The sequence below is a fragment of the Hakea prostrata genome, chromosome 8 (assembly GCF_041222555.1).
Source record: "Hakea prostrata isolate BN-2017 chromosome 8, UWA_Hpros_2, whole genome shotgun sequence".
Lineage (NCBI taxonomy): Eukaryota > Viridiplantae > Streptophyta > Magnoliopsida > Proteales > Proteaceae > Hakea > Hakea prostrata.
The window spans coordinates 36,864,652-36,882,515 of record NC_142607.1 but is presented as its reverse complement, the minus strand read 5'-3'; the positions used below and the strand labels follow the sequence as shown (position 1 = coordinate 36,882,515).

Below are 17,864 nucleotides of genomic sequence, written 5' to 3'. Positions count from 1 at the left end.
TAAAAATTTGGGAAAGCTACAAAATTTGCAGGAAAAAGTCCCAAGTTTCCACAAAATTTCTCAGGTTTCCACGAAATTTCTCAAGTTTCCCACGAAATTTGAGAATTTTTTCCCCTCATGAACCAGCTGGTCCAACTGGGTTGAACCAAGTTTTGACAAAATTTCAACAGTTTTGATCGAAACTGAGGACTTTTTTTCAGTCCTCATGAATTTCGTTTCGTATTTTCCAAAATAAGAAATTTCGGTGGAAATTTCGCAAGTTTCGATGGAATTTTGTTCTATGAGTTTACCTAATATCATCGGTTGTTGATTCTAGTTAGCGGTAACGTCTCTTTCTTCTTCCTCTGTTCCTTCTTTATTGGCTTCACTAAAAACCCTTTCACCTGCGTTCGTCAGGCTAGGAGTTCGTCATTGAAAACCCTATGATTCCAGTAGTTTTTTTGTTATCGTCTCGAAGAAGTGAAAAATAAATCTTGTTTCACAAGCGCCTCATTTTCTCTCATCTCACTCCCAAATCCTCTCGATGTTTCTCACAACAATGACCACTGCTCTTCTACTTGGGATTCTCAACTATCTGTGCTAAATTATCTCTCCATTGTTGCGCATCCCATTCTTCTCAAGAGAATTCTTTAGGTATTTCCATGGTACAAATTTCGATCGAAATATGCGAAATTTCGCATTTTTGAAAAGTCGAAATGAAACTCATGAGGACCGAAAAAAATCATTAGTTTCAATCGAAACTATCTAAATTTCGTTGAAACTTGTCGAAACCTTGAAACATGTCAAAACCTGGTTCAACCCAGCTAGTTCATGAGAAGAAAAAAAATTCCCAAATTTCGCAGGAAACATGGGAAATTTCGTGAAAACCTGGGACTTTTTCCTATAAATTTTATAGCTTTCCCAAATTTCTTAATTTCTTTGGTTATTTCATGTTTTCCCAAATATAACGACAAATACTCCCTCCATCAGGACTTCCCTATCCAAATTGCGTATTCCCTCAGATTGGTTATCTTAAGCATGTTGATAACCACCAGACTTATAAAGTTACAGTTGTCGATTACCTTGACAACCATAGACATATAATGTCATGAGATGTCTATGTTCGTTGATTGGAGGAGAGGATGTTACAGGCATAGTACTACTCAGCTCACAGGATGGATTCACTATTGGCACTAAGTTGTACTTTCCTTTTATTGTTAGCTATTTTGAAGTTAGAAATTATATATTGAATGTTATGTGCTTAAGTAATTAAGTTTACAGTGTACTTTTCGAACAACTCTACATTGATGTTATGTACATTGAATGACATATCTACATTGATTTTTTTAGCAAAATACAACCAATGTGTTCTTTATACAAAAACAGTCAATGTGTTCTTTGTACTCTAATTAGCTTAAATGCAAAGTCTCACCCTAAAATACTTCTTAAAATCTATTGAAACTTCATGTCAAAACTTGCATGAAAAAGTCCTAAGTTTCCTCGAAATTTCTCAGTTTTTCACTTAGGTTTTCCATTTTCTCCTAGTCGAAACTTGAGTTTCCCTCGAATTTTTTTCTATGGGTATTTCTCTGTCATTTTCCATCTTCTTTTCCTTTTCTAGTTTTCTATAGTGAGGGAATGTGTGATTTTCCAGTTTTTTATGTAAGAGTTTTTAGTAAGCCGACAGAGAAGGAACAGAGGAAAAAGAAAGAGATGTTACTCTAACCGCCAGCCGTCAACGAGAATCGAGCGTTGTTTTCTTCTTTTCTTTTTGAAAATTAAACCGGGTGATAAAAGTTTAACTAAACTGACCCATTAATAATGGGAGGGAATATATGAATTTTATTGGACGATTCCAATTTAGTTAATACATCTGATGGTAGATATTTAGAACCGTTTAGTTAACATATTCACATGTTCGTTCAGTTACCACCTTCCCTTTTTTGTTTTGAGAAACAAAAAGTTGGGTCAAAACTGTTTGATAAAACTATTTTTCTTCTTATATCTTTTGCAATTCAAAATGAAACTTATGAAAAATTTTGCTTCGAAAAATACTTTTTACTTCAACAATAAGGACTAGTTTGATAACCCACCAATATCTCTACTTCGAAAAAAACTGGAAACATTTTTTATTGTTTATGGAATCAGAAACATTTTCTTAAATATTTGATAAAACTTACTTTTGGAGCGAAAACACTATAAGCAATGTTTTAATAGAGTTTTGATCGTGTCTAACCAATCATAATAAAATCTTATACTAATCTAGGTAGCAGAAAGTACAAGGTCGAATTACGAAGAACTAAAAGGCTAAGTTACTAAGATTGAATTCAACAAAACCTAACTTAAAGTAAGTCTGAATTTTTATTTTTTATTTATTCTACTTTTTAAAACACAAAGAAATTAAACTATTAATTACTGCAAAAACTTTAACTATGAATAAGTGAGGATCTTTGGGATGTCGAATCCCCAATGCTTTTCACTAACCGATGAAATTAAACATTAATTAATGCAAAAACTTTAACTATGAATAAGCGAGAATCTTTTGTGTGAAGGAATCTGAGAATTTTGGTTGTGGTTTAAGGCAGGGAATAAAGAAATGTAGAAGAAGAACATATTTATAGGGTTGTTTAAACAAAGAGAAGAGAAATATTCACCTCAGCAGCATACTTGGCTATTTAGTCCACGTCTTTTTTAGGGATTTCTGGTAAACTATGCCATTAAGTTCTTGATTTCCACTTGAGAAACATAAAGCTACAAGTTCCTACATGGTAGGAGTTTGTTTCCCACCACCCGTTCTTTATCAATGGTAGAGCTGGCAGACTGATAGTAACTGCTAACCAATATATATCAGAGGAAGTGAGGACCGGTTTAATAATTCATCATAAATTAATTTTCGATGTTCCTTGTTTTGGGAAAAAAAAATATTGGGTCCAAAATTGTTTGATAAAAGAGTTTTTTACATGAGCCCCTTCCATTTTCATGAAAAACAAACCGCACCCCGTCCAGAATTAAAACCTTGCAAATACCCCCTCCACCCTTAACCCCATTATTATAACGGTTAAATAATTTTAATATGACCATATTACCCTTTGTGCTGTTCCTCTTTGGAATCCCCACGCCGGTTCAACCCATGAAATCCATCGTTGCCGTCGCCATCTCTCTTGTCTTATTCTCCAACATAAATATAGCAGTAACTGCTTCTCTGCTACTGTTCAACAAACCCAACCAAACACGATTAAGAAATTTACATAAAAGACGAGAGTTTTCCTAGTAAGATGAAACAGACGAAAGTTGCCTTCTCTGATTTCTCACACTTTCACTTTCCCAAATTTCCAACTGTTGTTGTAGTTGAATCCATGACATGTTCCTTGTTTCCATATTCCACAAAAGCCCATTAGTCCATGGTTTTACTCAGTCATAGTTGTGTTTGAATTTTCTTCTTTTCTGAGAAAATTAAGAGGAGGAGAAGGAGAAGGAGATGGCAGAGATAAGAACCTAATAAAGCAAGTAATAGCAGTTCTCAGCTTTTTCCTTTTCTCTGCAATTAGGAGAAAAACCCTTTTGAGGAATAGCTTTCTCCATGATGGGTTCTTCTGTAATCATCCAAATCCAGTTTTTCCTTTCACTTGTAATGGTAGCAAAGGTGGTTCGCCGTCTGTGTTCAATCCTCCGGCAGTAAGTGAATACCCAATAGCCGATGATTGGATGAGCAAGGAGGTAAGGACGGTGATGTTGCCGCCGGTGAACATCGGAAAACCTACCTTCGCTCTTTGTCATGGTCTGATCGGTGGGTCTCCTTCTTCCTGTTCAAACCCTAGATCCAACCCAAAAGAATCACAGCCCTTTAGCAACAAAGCTCGGGCTTCACTCCCTCCTCTGCAACCACTTTCCATCTCTCGCCGCCCCGCCGAAGAGTGGCCGAGGCCCGGCAACGACGACCTCGGCTATTGGCCCAATCCACCGACTCCCTCTACAAACCGTGGCCGTCCAACATCCTCATCTGCTTCATCTTTGCCTAGACAAATAATGTCTCTAATACTTCAACAAATTTCCTGCTTCGCAAGGACAAACTCACCTTCTTCGATAAGGAATGTTCCAGAATCGCCGAACATATCTACCTTGGTAGCGATGCTGTTGCCAGAAACCATGAAACCCTTCGCCAGAATGGTATCACCCATGTTCTTAACTATGTTGGGTTTGTTTCTCATGAGTATTTCAAGAAGGATCTCATCTACAATACCTTGTGGCTGCAAGATCACCCCTTTGAGGATATCACCAGCATCCTCTATGATGTGTTTGATTACTTCGAAGATGTTCTTGAGCAGGGAGGTCGTGTTCTTGTTCAGAGGCGGTGGAGATGCCGGCGGCCATGATTTGGGGAACGGTGAGGTGAGTTTGTGACTTGGAGATGGCGACGGCAACGATGGATTTCATGGGTTGAACCGGCATGGGGATTTCAAAGAGGAATTGCACAAAGGGTAATATGGTCATTAAAATTACTTAACAGTTATAAGTAACGGGGTTAAGTGTGGGGGGTATTTGCAAGCTTTTGATTTTGGAGGGGGTGCGGTTTGTTTTCCATGAAAATGGAGGGGGCTCATGTAAAAAAATCTTGATAAAATTATTTTATTTTTTTGCAATTTCAATTGAAATTTAATGAAAACTTTTGGTTTGAAAAACTTTTCTGACACAACAATAAAGACATGTTTAATAAGCCATCAGTGTTTCTAATGCAAAAAACACCAGAAGCAATTTTGAATGTTTTTTGAAGTAAAAATATGTTTGGAATTTCCAATATGCCCAAGGGCAATTATGTAAATTCATCTATTACACGAGATACGAAGCTATATTCTGGTAACCGTCGGCTGACTCAACAGACGAGAAAGATACATTTTGAAAACTACTCTTGCACACCAAGAAACACAAGATCAAAGGAAGAAAATTTTGTGGAAGTTTTCTTTTTCCTAGTTCAATATTGCTCTTCAACCATCCATCCACAACAGTATTTGGGTTGCGGATTTTCTTCCATTTTCATGAGATTAAGGAGGATAATTACGGATAACGACTTACATGGAGGAATAAGTACGTGAATCTTGTTTTTCTTTCACTCTAACATATTTCTTTATTTGAGAATAGTGAATCCATGTAAGGATCTATCACTTCTTTTTCTAGAATAACTATCTAGATGTCAAAGTATGATCTAACTTTCTGAACACATGTAGCCCGACACTCTAAGTGATGTTTGGGCATTAAAAGCCTATTGGGGCTAAGTGGGAGCTATTAAGATAGAAGCGTTCTGTGTGAACTACCTCATAGCATGAGCATGACTTTGTGTTCTACTTTTGTAAATAGTAAAACAATTTTAATTTGGGTTATTTAATTATCGAATCATGCTACTAGTGCAAAATGAAACTAGTATATAAATTTTATGTGGATTTGCATGAGGATTTAATTGGATGTCTGTTGGCATTTCTTTTGGTTCAAAAGTTTATCCCGTAGGTTGACCATGCTATTGTGAATTCGTTGCTACTTGTGTTTTATGCTAGAATTTTTGAATTCGTCCTTGCATCATTGCATGTATTGTCTCTAGTTGATATCTACAACTAAGAGCATTGTTGTTGGCCTCACCAAGGGAGATAACTTGAATGAGAGGAACTATGACCTCTGGCACCGAAAGGTGCAATATCTCCTTGAAGAGCAAGACATATTCAAAACCATAAACCAGACTGTGTCCACACCTGAATAAGGTACCACTGCACAACATCTCAAGGAGCTTGAGATTTACAATGCTTGAAAGAGGAAGGACAAGGTAGCTAGGATTACCATCTTGAGCTCCACGAGGGATCTGATGCTTCAATTTGAGAAGCACCGAACTGCAAAGTCTTTGTGGGAGGTAGTGAAGTTTCAGTATGGAGGGACTTCCACCACTAGAGGCCGCTAGCTTGAACTCACTTTTGAAGGTTATAAGATGCACCAGGGTCATACCATGAGGCAACGCATAATCATAATGTGCAACATGATAAGTGAGTTGAGCGCATGTGGGCGCCAAAAAACTGATGAGGAGAAAGTCTCTACAGTTATCAAGTCATTGCCCAAGACTTGGGAGCACATGAAAATCTTCTTGACTCATGCTGATGATGTCAAGACATTTGATCAAGTTGCCAAGCACCTTGAGCTGGAGGAGGATTGGATGATGGCTGATGCCCCTCCCATTGAGGTATTTACTGTTGAAGCAAGCACCAGTAAAGGTGTAGGCTCTAAGCGCAAAAGGGATAAGGCTCAACCTCAATGTTCCAAACAAGATAATAAGGGTTGGAACAAAAAGAAGAATGGCCCCAAGTATTTCGGGGGGACCAGAGGTGGCAAAAGGAAATCGCCTATGATTTGCTTCATTTGTTGGAAGCCTAGTCACTTTGCTCGTGATTGCACTGAGCAGGAGGTATGTACTTTGTGTTATACCTCATCTTGTTGTGTAACAAGCACTTCAATGCTTGCTAAATTAAGTCATTTGTGGATTGTTGATTCAAGTGCAACATAACACATAAAAAGGGAACGCTTGAGCTTCGTAGAATACCGTCGTATTCCAAGAGAAAGAAGAAGAATAACATGGGGAATAACTCGAGTGTGGAGGTCTATGGCGTTGGCATGTGCAAATTTGTTTTGCTGGGTGGGTGGACATTATTACTCCATGATGTGTTGTATGCTCTGAATATTCGGCAAAATCTTGTTTTGTTATTTTTCTTATGAAAAATGGTTTTAGAATTGTATTTGAAAACAATTCTATAGTATTATATCTAGGTGATACAATTTATGGTTATGGTTTTCTCCTTAATGGTGTTATTGTATTAGATACAATTGATTATTTATCTAATTCTAGTAGTGCTTTCGTGTGCCAAAATACCGTTTGTATTGATTTTATTGTGTGACATGCTAGACTAGGGTGTACTGGCCTAGATAGATGAATGAGATGGCAAGAGAAGGCCTCTTGGGTCAAGGTTCACTATCTAATTTGCCAATCTGTGAATCATATTTAAATTCCCTGATTGATAGAGACTCTTGGATCCTGTTGGTGCAACCTAGAGGGGAGGTGAATTGGTTGCAACTAGTGGATTGTCCCAATTTTGCGGTTTGTGTGGAAATACAATGTAAATTTAAAATTCAAATGAATTAAACAATAACAAGCAACCACAACACAGGATTGATAGTGATTCGACTATACAAGTTTATGTCCACTCCTCTCTTGGCCTCAAGAGAGTATTGCACTAATGATTCTCTTTCAATACAATGGGTAGAGATCAAACCCTTACAATAATCTTTGTTACGGGGCAAGAGTACCATTTACAATCTTTGCTTACCAAGTAGGGCAAGAACACCCTTTGCAATCTTTGTTAACGGGCAAGAGCACCCTTTACAATCTTTGTTCACGGGCAAGAGCACCCAAGACCAATTCTAATCTACGTAGACTAGAATTGAAATAGTTTACAAGGAAGGATGTTACCTTAACAAGAGGTGTGATACTTTACATCTTGTGTGGGTGTGATGCAATGTGAATTGTATGCTCAAATGGAAATGTATGCACCACTGACGCCTTCAATCACCTCAAGCTTGTGGAACCAAGCTTACTTAATTCCTTGTCACCTTATGTTCTTCAAGGTTGGAGAGAGGGTGAGAGGCCAAGCACAATTGCTTGCTTGTGATTTGAGAGCTTAAAATCACTTGGGGAGTAGTTGATCAAATATGTGGTTCAGTACTCTCAAATGAGGTGAATTGGGTTTATATAGAACACCTTTGAGTGCATAAATCCAATCCCCAACGGATAGAAACGGACACATTTTAAGTCCAGTTTTTAGTCCAGATGGACGTCCATCTGAGATATATTCATTAAAAACTAGCCATTGGAGGTGTTTTTGAAATTAAAAGTAACCGCAAGCGCACGGTATCGTGTAGCTAACAGGTCGATCTCAAGGAGATATTCCACTTTAGAATTAACTTCTTAATGATAATGCGAGAGTGCAATGATTCAAAATTATTAATTGCTTAATTAAACTAAACGAACGGTCCTAATCCATACATCTAATGCGATCGGATTGAAACGAAAAATAAAGCAAACATAATCAACGCATAATTAATAAAGGCAGAAAAAATGCGAATAATAAATAAAATAAAAATGAAGTGATCCAAGTGTCAACTCTGGATCTAGGGAAGGGGAGTATAATTTCAATGACTTTGACCGTGGACCCTTTGCCGTAGCTTACAGTCCACCGATCAGGAGAACGGAAATTAGAGAAAAAGAAATTGCAGAAAAGAAAAAATCAAAGCAATAAAAGTTAAGGGAAACCTTAACCAAAGAGAGGCATGACTGTAGGCATCTCTGATCAATGATCGAGGGGAAGGGAGAACAATAAATAAATGCTGAAAGTAAATTGCAGAAAGTAAATAACAGAGTAGTAAAAGGAAAGGGAAACCTTAACCAAAGAGAGGCACGACTGTAGGCATCTCTGATCAAGGACCCAGGGGAATGGAGAACAATAAATAAATGTTGAAAGTAAATCCTAAATTAAGAATATGGAGGAGTAGATAGAAGCGGGAATGGAGGGAGGAGAGAAGATTATTGAAGAAGGTTACTTACTTGCGAATTGAACAAACGATTCAAATCTCAACCAACCCTAACAACCAGATCTAGATCTAGAATGATCTAGATCTGCAATTGCTAGACCCAGAGAAAAACAAATCTTAAAACTTGAAACTTGAACTTGAATCGCATTACATAGAAAAATTAAACCTAAACATTCAATCTAGAAATTTAAATCTCACAAATGCAAGCAAAAAAAAAAATAAAAAATAGAGAAAGTCTAAATAAACTGAAGAGAGAAGAAAGAGTGCTTCTACTAAGCTCTAAAACACGTCCTCCCCTAGATGGACTACGCTCTCCTTTTATAGACTTTACATGGGATATGAATCTTGACAGAATTTGAATCAAACTCAGGGTTCCTATCTGACTCAACAATTAGGGTTTTGACGTACTAATCGGACTGACCTAGAAAGATTCAATGCATAATTCCACCGTTGGATTTGAGGATCAAGAAGTCATGAAGCCCTCCTCCAAAAATCAGCTCGATCAGACAGCGGATGACTGTTCGATGAAGGGCTTGATCGAAATTGAACAGAGACATTCAAAAACGAGATTTTTCCTTCTTCCTTATCTGAATATAATTTTTTCCCCTCTTTTTCTTTCTTTAATCAAATCACAAATAGGAAATAAGATATTGAGGTATGCAAGGACTCTTTTCTCCATTTGGACCTCTCAATAATATCTCTGTAGATTTGATTGATAATTTATAATCTCAACCGTAGATCAAATTTGCCTTCTTTATCTCTTAAATATTTCGGAGTTGGCCCATAATTACATCTCTAGCCCATCATGCTCCAGATCAGGCCCTTTTTTGCATTTGAGAATTTGAATGGACCTCTTGACGTGTAAAATTGCATGATTCATACCCAAAACTCCAAATATTTGCTTAAATATTGAAAAGTCTTCAAATCTGCAAAAACAACATAAAACCAAGGTAGCTCCACTCTAAGTGTGTAAAATGCATGATTTATGCCCTAAGATTTCACACATAAATGTGCTCATCAGATTCCCCCACACTTAGACTAAGCTTGTTCTCAAGCAAAAATTAAAGAAAATACAAATGCAAGTAAGAAACTAGTGCAACAAAATAAATCCTAACTCACTTTCGTAGGAATCACGGTTATACTTAGCATGTGCAACAGGCCTTTAAACCACTAGGTTACCCCTAGAGGACGAGTTTTGTCTCGTGGATGTTTGCAGAGAATATACATCCAAAATTTCAATTTAGCTCAAAATAAAACATTGCAAATTCCAACTCTTAACAATTGGTAAGTACTCAGACAGGATCAATAGCTATGATAATTTTTCTGACCATTGATTTAAGATCCCCCACACTTGAACTTTATTACCTCATATTGATTTTTGAGACTAAGCATATATCTCAATCAAATACTCACTTTATATCTTTCAAGTACACCTCTCCTTTAAGCAAAACCACTCATAAAGTAAGGGGACCAAGGACTAAGGTTTTGAAATATTTTAACCAAACAATTTTACCAATGCATTAATGACATTTGTATTTATCTCTCTCTTTTCTTTTGAGTAGTGAACTCTACTTTACTCCACTACAGTTGGCTTGAATGACATTGTGGAGCAAACACCAGAAACCCAAGTTACTTTATAGCTTTGCTTTGCATATGCCCACATAGACAATGATGCGAAAGTTCTTTTCAATAATCTCATTCCTAAGAGTTTCAATCAAGTCACATCGATTCCTGAGTCGGAGTGCCCTGTCTAGTTCCAAGGAATTCAACTTTTACTTTCTACTTTTCTTCTTTTTTCTTTTGTCATGCCATACAAAATTGATCTCAACTCCTAGCCAAAGAAACAAGGACCCACAAAACCCATAGATGGTCCAATGCCTTAAGTTAAGGGCTTTTTATTTTTCTAAAGAAAGTCCTATCTCAAACATACATATAAGTTACCTTATTCTCAACAGGGTTTTTATGTGTTCACGATAGGTACCAAAATCACTCTCATTTCACACATCATAGCAATTGAAATGGTATGTACACTAACCAAAAGCCAAAGTTAAAATTTATAAAGGAGGTATCCCCCGGTACCAAAATCACTCTCATTTCACACATCATAGCAATTGAAATTGTATGTACACTAACCAAAAGCCAAAGTTAAAATTTATAAGAAGGTATCCCCCACCCCACACACACACACTTAAGTAATGCAATGTCCTCAATGCATGCATGAAAAGATAAACACGGAAGACAAATGAGGGGTATACCTTTCAGTCAAGATATGCTTATCATGGGAAGCTTTACTCATGTCTTCAATATCAATGTATGATGGGGAAGATACTCTAAATAAGAAAAACCATGAATGTGATAAAGACCAAATTACAATAATTCAGCTTAGAAATTTCAAACTTCATATAGGTTTGGACATGAATGTGTCCACGACTTGCTGAACTGCTTTTACTTACTGGGAGAATTTGAACCAACTAGTATCATAAGAACAAAGAAACACAAAAACTTCGCGGCTGATACTAATTCAAAACTGAAAAACATAAATAGGAAAATCTATTTGACACTAATTTGCAGGAAAAGCAAAATGATGAACCAAAAATACTAAAAATTAACAGTGGACAGCATTAGACTGAATGCGTTCAAGAGTTGCAGACTGGAATCTACTGAGGATTTGGTGGTCGGCTATTTGCTGCAGAGACCCTTGATCCCCACTCAAGTAGCTCTTTACTTGTATCATCCTTGTGAACAATAACTTCTATGAAGCACAAAGAATCCTTTTTGGGTCCTGTGGCCGCTTCAATTGCTTCCACTAGATCCTCTTCACATCTCACCTGCAATGGCACCAGATAACATTGTTCAAAAATTGATCTGACAACTCAGTAATGTTCTATCTACCCAGCACATTTCCAAAAATCTAAATCACAACTTCCGGAGTTTCAAAGTTACCTTAATAGTCCAGCAATTCCCTTCACCATTATGGATGGCATCCACTAGTCCAGTATAATTCCAGTTCTTGATCACATTATATGGACCATCATGGATCTCAACCTCTATGGTGTACCCACCATTGTTAATCAGGAAGATGATAGTGTTCTGCCCACAACGGATCATTGTTGATATATCTTGCGCTGTCATCTGCACATGATTCACCATTAATCACAAGTTCTGAAACTATTAAGATCGACTAGAAATTCTGATATACAGAACAGTGGAGAAAAGACTAGAAGAATTAATTACCTGGAAGCTTCCATCTCCTATGCAGGCAATGACTCGCTTATCTTTTGCAGCTTGTGCATATCCTAGTGTAGCTCCAACTGACCACCCAATTGATCCATATTGCATCTGCAATTCATACCTACAACACCCTTCTTTTTCAGTTTGTTTCACAGAAACTGATGCAGAGCATCGGAATTCAAACCTGAATTGAAAAACCCAGCTATTACTCTAAGTCTATTTTACTAACGTAGGAGCAAGAGTATAAGCTTGATTATTTTTTTTTTCCCTTACCCGCAACCTTCCGGCAGTTTCAGCTTCTGGCAGTTAAACCATGAATCCCCAGTTTCTGCAATCACAGCAGTGTTACCCGAGAGCATAGCCTGTATATGCTTGAACAGGACATTAACCCTCAGGGGTTCCTTGGGTGCACTTTTAAGGGGAAGCCCATCAGGGACGTAGATACGATGATAGTTCTCATATGCAGTAGAGTTGCATTTGAGCTTCTTTGCAAGAGCATGAAAGAAGTCCTTCATTAGAACACACCCAAATGAAGGTCCGTTGGGGATCAGCACACGATCAGGTTGAACAACGATTGCCTTCTCCTTTTTGAGCAGAAGTGAATAACCCACTGAACTGTAATCGTTAAAGATGGGTCCAGCAAAGAGGTAAGCATCAGCAGATTCAACGATTTCAGCACAGAAAGCTGTGCTCACAGGCCCCCAGTAAGTGCCTATGAATCTTGGGTAATGCTCTGGCACCAACCCTTTAGCAGATGGCATCACAGCCACTGGGTAACCACTCGCATCTGCAAGTTCTACAAAGGCCTCACAGGCTTTTGCCACTCTGAGTTTTGGTCCACCCACCATGACTGGCTTGACGGACTTGTTCAAGAACTCTACTGTGGCCTCAACAGCTGCTTGTAAACCCATTTGATTACTCAATCTGAATCACCCAAATCGAACAAAACTCAAAAAATTCCACGAACCCATCACTAATAAATTAGCTAAGTAAAGATTAGGTAGTATGAAATTACCTGGTAGACATGGAGAATGGAACGGGTTCTCGGCAGAAGGTAGGATGAGGGATCGACGGTAAGTTACAGCTAATGCTAATATAAACAGGTTTACTTTCTTTCAAAGCAGTTGAGATAGCTGTATCGATCAATTCATGTGCGTTTTCCAGGTTATTCACATCCGCCTAAGATCGAACATCAAAAAGAGTACGTGTATTGAATCAAATCAACAAAAACAAAGTGACATTCTAAATATGGTGTTAGACACTTTAACTAGTATGCTAAAAGCATCAAAGTCATAAAATGAACTGAGTCAAGCCTTTTAACATATTCCATTATAGACTGGCTGTTGCATCTAGCACCCGTACATCAAATTATACCCTATTAAGAAATTCAAAGCACTCCTCGTCGGGAGAGTACATACTACTCGCGCTTCTCTACTATACAATAGAGATGTATGGCCCATGTAAGATCTACTCAAGTTTCATTTTTAAATTATTTTACCAGTATTCAAACGTGAGTTCTACTTCTATCGTGTGGTAAAGAATAAGGGCCAGGGACAGGGTGGTGCCAAACTCCCCATTAGGCACGTAACATATAGACCGAAACAAACAAGGATAAGCTATGAGCACCTGATAGCAGGTAACAATCTGAAAGCATCGAAGCTCTTGACTGAAGTCATGCAATCCAATAGTGTGGTGAAGGATTCTGTTTGTGCCATAGTCATTGGAGTTGGGTCCTCCAACGATGCAAATTACAGGGAGATCGTCACTATAAGCACCAGCGATGGCGTTGAGAATACTAAGCCCACCAACAGTGAAGGTAACAACACAAGCACCAATACCACGGCAACGAGCATAGCCATCAGCAGCATACCCAGCATTGAGTTCATTACAACAACCAATGAGGTTAAGCTGAGGCTCTGCAATGAGGTGGTCAAGCAGGGTTAGGTTGAAATCGCCGGGAACGGAGAAGATATCGGTGGCACCGATCTCAACGAGTCGACGAGCGAGGTGGCGACCGAGTGTGGCCTCGGACGAAGCTACCAAAGACGGTGCCACCGAGTTTTGAATGACGGAAACATCACATGTAGGGATACTCCCCACGTCATTGGAAGCTGGCTTGCATGAATCAATTGCGCCAATCTTGGTTTCCATTGATCGTAACAGGGAATAGGATTTGATGGCGTTTAGAAGATGAAATTTATAAGAAGTCAAAGGGGATCTTTTGTGCGAAGGAATCTGAGAATTTTGATTGTGGTTTAAGGCAGGGAATAAAGATCTGTAGAAGAAGATTATATTTATAGGGTTGTTTAAACAAAGAGAAGAGAAATGTTTACCGCAGCAGCATACTTGGCTATTTATTTCACGTCTTTTTCAGGGTTTACTGGTAAACTATGCATTAAGTTCTTGATTTCCACTCGAGAATCATAAAGCTACGAGTTCCTACATGGTTGGAGTTTGTTTCCCACCACCCGTTCTTCATCAATGGTGGAGCTGGCAGACTATAGTAACTGCTAACCATAGGACCGGTTTAATAATCCATCATAAATTAATTTTCCTGGTTTGCTGTTTGGGATCCAATGTTTAAGGAAAATAAAAGATTTGCAGAGGAGAGATTATCTATGGCCACTTTCTTATTTGGGTTTTTATGGAAGGCTAAAAATGAGTTCATTTTTAATGGGAATGACAGACAGCTCACCCTTAGATGTGTTGAATGCTGCCAATAGAGCTTTCTCTGAATTCATTGCAGCAGCTAGGATTAAAGGTAACTCCTTTTGTTTTGAATGGCAGCAAGCATCAGTGGCTGCTTCAAATGTTGGTAAATGGTCTCCTCCACCTCATCATGTTTTTAAAATTAATTGTGATGGTGCATGGTTCAAAGACTCAAAGAAAGGAGCGGTGGGTTGTATCATCCGTGATTTTAGAGGTAAATTTATTTTTCTGAAAGAATCAAATGTGAGTCGGCACTAGACCTGTAAATGGATAACCGAAATCCGTCTCCGAATTCGCATTCGTATTCGTTTAAGAGAGTCCGAATCCGAATTTTTTCTTACCGAAAAATATTCGTATCCGTCCAATAACCAAACGGATTCAGATTCAGATTCGGATATATGCTAAATGGACCGGATAAAATCCGGATAAGATATTATCCGTTTATAATAAAATATATTTTTTTATGAGTTTAATTAATAAAGATGTTTTGGAATTTGGGGAAAATTGCTACCCATTTTTGCATGTATTTTAAATCTCTTCTATACAATCACTTGTCACATCATTAAATGACTTGAATTAAAAAAATTAATATTTTTCGATAAGCTCAACAGACTTCACGAGCATCAATATGACTGGGTTTTAAAAAGTTATAAAAAACTATTTTTCATGGTAACCATTAGCACAATCACTTGTCACATCAATATATAATTTAAGTTAAAAAATTAATATTTTTGGATAATCTCGAGTGACTTCACAAGCATCAATGGCTGTTATTTTCAAAAGTTTTTAAAAATAAAATTTTAATATAATCACTGCAAACACACTGTTTAAGGAGACCTGTGGGCTGCAGACTTGCAAAGTTGCAGTATCTCTTTTCGTCTCCTTTTATCTCTTCTTGGCTTGGGAAGATTTGAAACGGCGTTGCTAAAAAAATCGAAACGATGAAAGCTCATCTTTCAACCCTTCCCGTCGACCAGCGGCAACCGGCAAGTAACAGCAACCAGCTTACGGGTGGCCGGTAAGAACATGGCTTTGCATCTTCAGATACCTATGTTGGAGATTCCTCATCAAACACTTACTATTCTCGCGTTTCATGGGCTCTTGTGCTTCATACCACGCCCGTAAGAATGTTGCTTTGTCTGTCTTTGAATTCATCTTAAAGGGCCGATGGTGGTCTGGTTGTTCTTGTTGGGTGCTCTCAAAGCCGGCGATCTTCCTCTGTTAAATCCTCTTTGAATACATCGAAAATGGCCGACGGTGCTCTAGCTATGCTTGATGGGTCAACCCTCAAAGCGGACAATCATTCACCACTTCACCAAAACTCAAGTTATTCAGATCGCATTCACCCGAACTTAGAAAATGGCAACCAGTAATCGGATAGTTTTGCGGATCGGATAATAATCGGATATCCGACGGAATCATGGATTCGAATTTGGATACCCTTAAAAAATATCCGTCGGATATTGAATTTCCTTATCGGATTCGAATTCGGATACACCACTATTTGAGCCGAATCCGATCCGTTTACATGTCTAGTCAGCACTAGTTGCAGAAGCAGTTGTTGTTCAAGCGGGTCTTCGCCAAGCCATTAGATGTGGAGTCAAAGAGATTATAATTGAATCTGATTGTTTGGAAGTGATAAAGCAAATTCATGCTTCCTCTCCAGATCGTGAAATCCTTCAGATCTATCATGATATACATAAGCTTCAAACAGAGTTTGTATCTTGTGTTTTTATTTTCATTCTAAGGTCTTGCAACTTGATTGTAGATTCATTGGCTAAGGTGGCCCTCTCAGTCGAGCTACCGACTGTTTGGCATAATACCAATCCTTGGCTTCTTTAGATGTGCAATGAAGAAGTCAATGCTTGTAGTAGCTTCATTCTTCAATAAATGTCGTCTTTACCAACAAAAAAAAAATTTATTTTTCACGTTCCTTGTTTTGGGAAAAAAAAAATTGGGTCGAAAACTGTTTGATAAATTATTTTTTTATTTTTTACAATTTCAATTGAAATTTGATGAAAACTTTTGCTTTGAAAAACTTTTCTGACACAACAATAAAGACCTGTTGTCAATGCAGGGTTGGTAATAACTCATTCAGTGTTTCTAACTTTCTAATGCAAAAAACACTAAAAGCAATTTTGAATGTTATTTCAAGTAAAAATACTTTTTAAATTCCTACATGGTAGGAGTTTGTTTCCCACCCATTCATCACCCGTGTGGAGTTGGTAAGCTGATGGTAACTGCCAACTAATATGTATCAGAGAAACTAACCTAATGAACGGTTTAATGATCCATCAAAAAATTATTTTTCATAGCTTCTTTGTTGTCTAAAGTGTAGCTCAACAGACATGTGAATAGGTAAGCTGAACGGCTTTAAATATTCATTGTCAAATTTATTAAACTAAATTTAACTCATCCAATAAAATTTCTATTTTTCCTCACATTATTTATGGGTTAGTTAAGTTTAACCTAACATCACCGGTTGTCGATTCTAGTTGGCGGTAATGTCTCTTTCTTCTTCTTCTGTTCCTTCTTTATTGGCTTCACTTAAAACCCTTTCACCTGCGTTCATCAAGCTAGGAGTTCGTGACTAAAAACCCTATGATTCCAGTAGTTTTTTTTGTTGTCGTCAAAAGAAGTGAAAAATAAATCTTGTTTCACAGGCACCTCATTTTCTCTCTTCTCACTCCCAAATCCTCTCGATGTTTCTCACAACAATGATCGCTGCTCTCCTACCTAGGATTCTCAACTATCTCTGCTAAATTATCTCTCCATTGTCGCGCAGCCCATTCTTCTCAAGAGAATTCTTTAGGTATTTCTCTGTCATTTTCCTTCTTCTTTTTCTCGTTTCGGTTTTCTATAGTGAGGGAATGTATGTTTTTCCGTTTTTTATCAAAGAGTTTTAGTGAAGCCGATATAGAAGGAACAGAGGAAGAAATAGAGAAGGAAAAGAGGAAGAAAAAGAGACTTTACTCTAACCGCCAGCCGTCAACAAGAATCGAACGTTGTTTTCTTCTTTTCTTTTTGAAAATTTAATCGGATCATAGAAGGTTAACTTAACTAACCCATAAATAATGGGAGGAAAAATATAAATTTTATTGGACGTATTAGATTTAGTTAATAGATCTGACAATAGATATTTAGAACCGTTTAGCTAACATATTCACATGTCTGTTCAGCTACCACCTTCTCTTCTTTGTTTTGAGAAACAAAAAGTTGGGTCAAAGACGGTTTGATAAAACTATTTTCTTCCTATATTCTTTGCAATTCAAAATGAAACTTATGAAAATTTTTGCTTCGAAAAATACTTTTTACTTCAACAATAAGAA

At 37.6% G+C, this 17,864-nt stretch overlaps 1 protein-coding gene across 1 annotated transcript; it reads right to left on the bottom strand.

Moving 5' to 3' along the window:
• Positions 1-11,149: 11,149 nt before the first annotated feature.
• LOC149007715 (pyruvate decarboxylase 2-like) lies at positions 11,150-13,977 on the bottom strand. Its single transcript, XM_089165431.1, has 6 exons — positions 13,453-13,977; positions 12,842-13,005; positions 12,100-12,750; positions 11,830-11,947; positions 11,539-11,727; positions 11,150-11,423 (listed from the first exon to the last, which is right to left on the bottom strand). The coding sequence occupies exons 1-6, from the start codon at positions 13,975-13,977 to the stop codon at positions 11,253-11,255; spliced, it is 1,818 nt and encodes a 605-aa protein (XP_089021557.1). The 3' UTR covers positions 11,150-11,252.
• Between the last annotated feature and the right edge of the window lie 3,887 nt (positions 13,978-17,864).

Coding starts and splice junctions, on each gene's coding strand:
- LOC149007715 (XM_089165431.1), bottom strand. CDS start 13,977: ATGGAAACCAAGATTGGCGCAATTGATTCATGCAAGCCAGCTTCCAAT. Junction 12,751..12,841: donor CCATTCTCCATGTCTACCAG/GTAATTTCATAC, acceptor TGGGTGATTCAG/ATTGAGTAATCAAATGGGTT. Junction 11,948..12,099: donor AAACTGCCGGAAGGTTGCGG/GTAAGGGAAAAA, acceptor AGGGTGTTGTAG/GTATGAATTGCAGATGCAAT.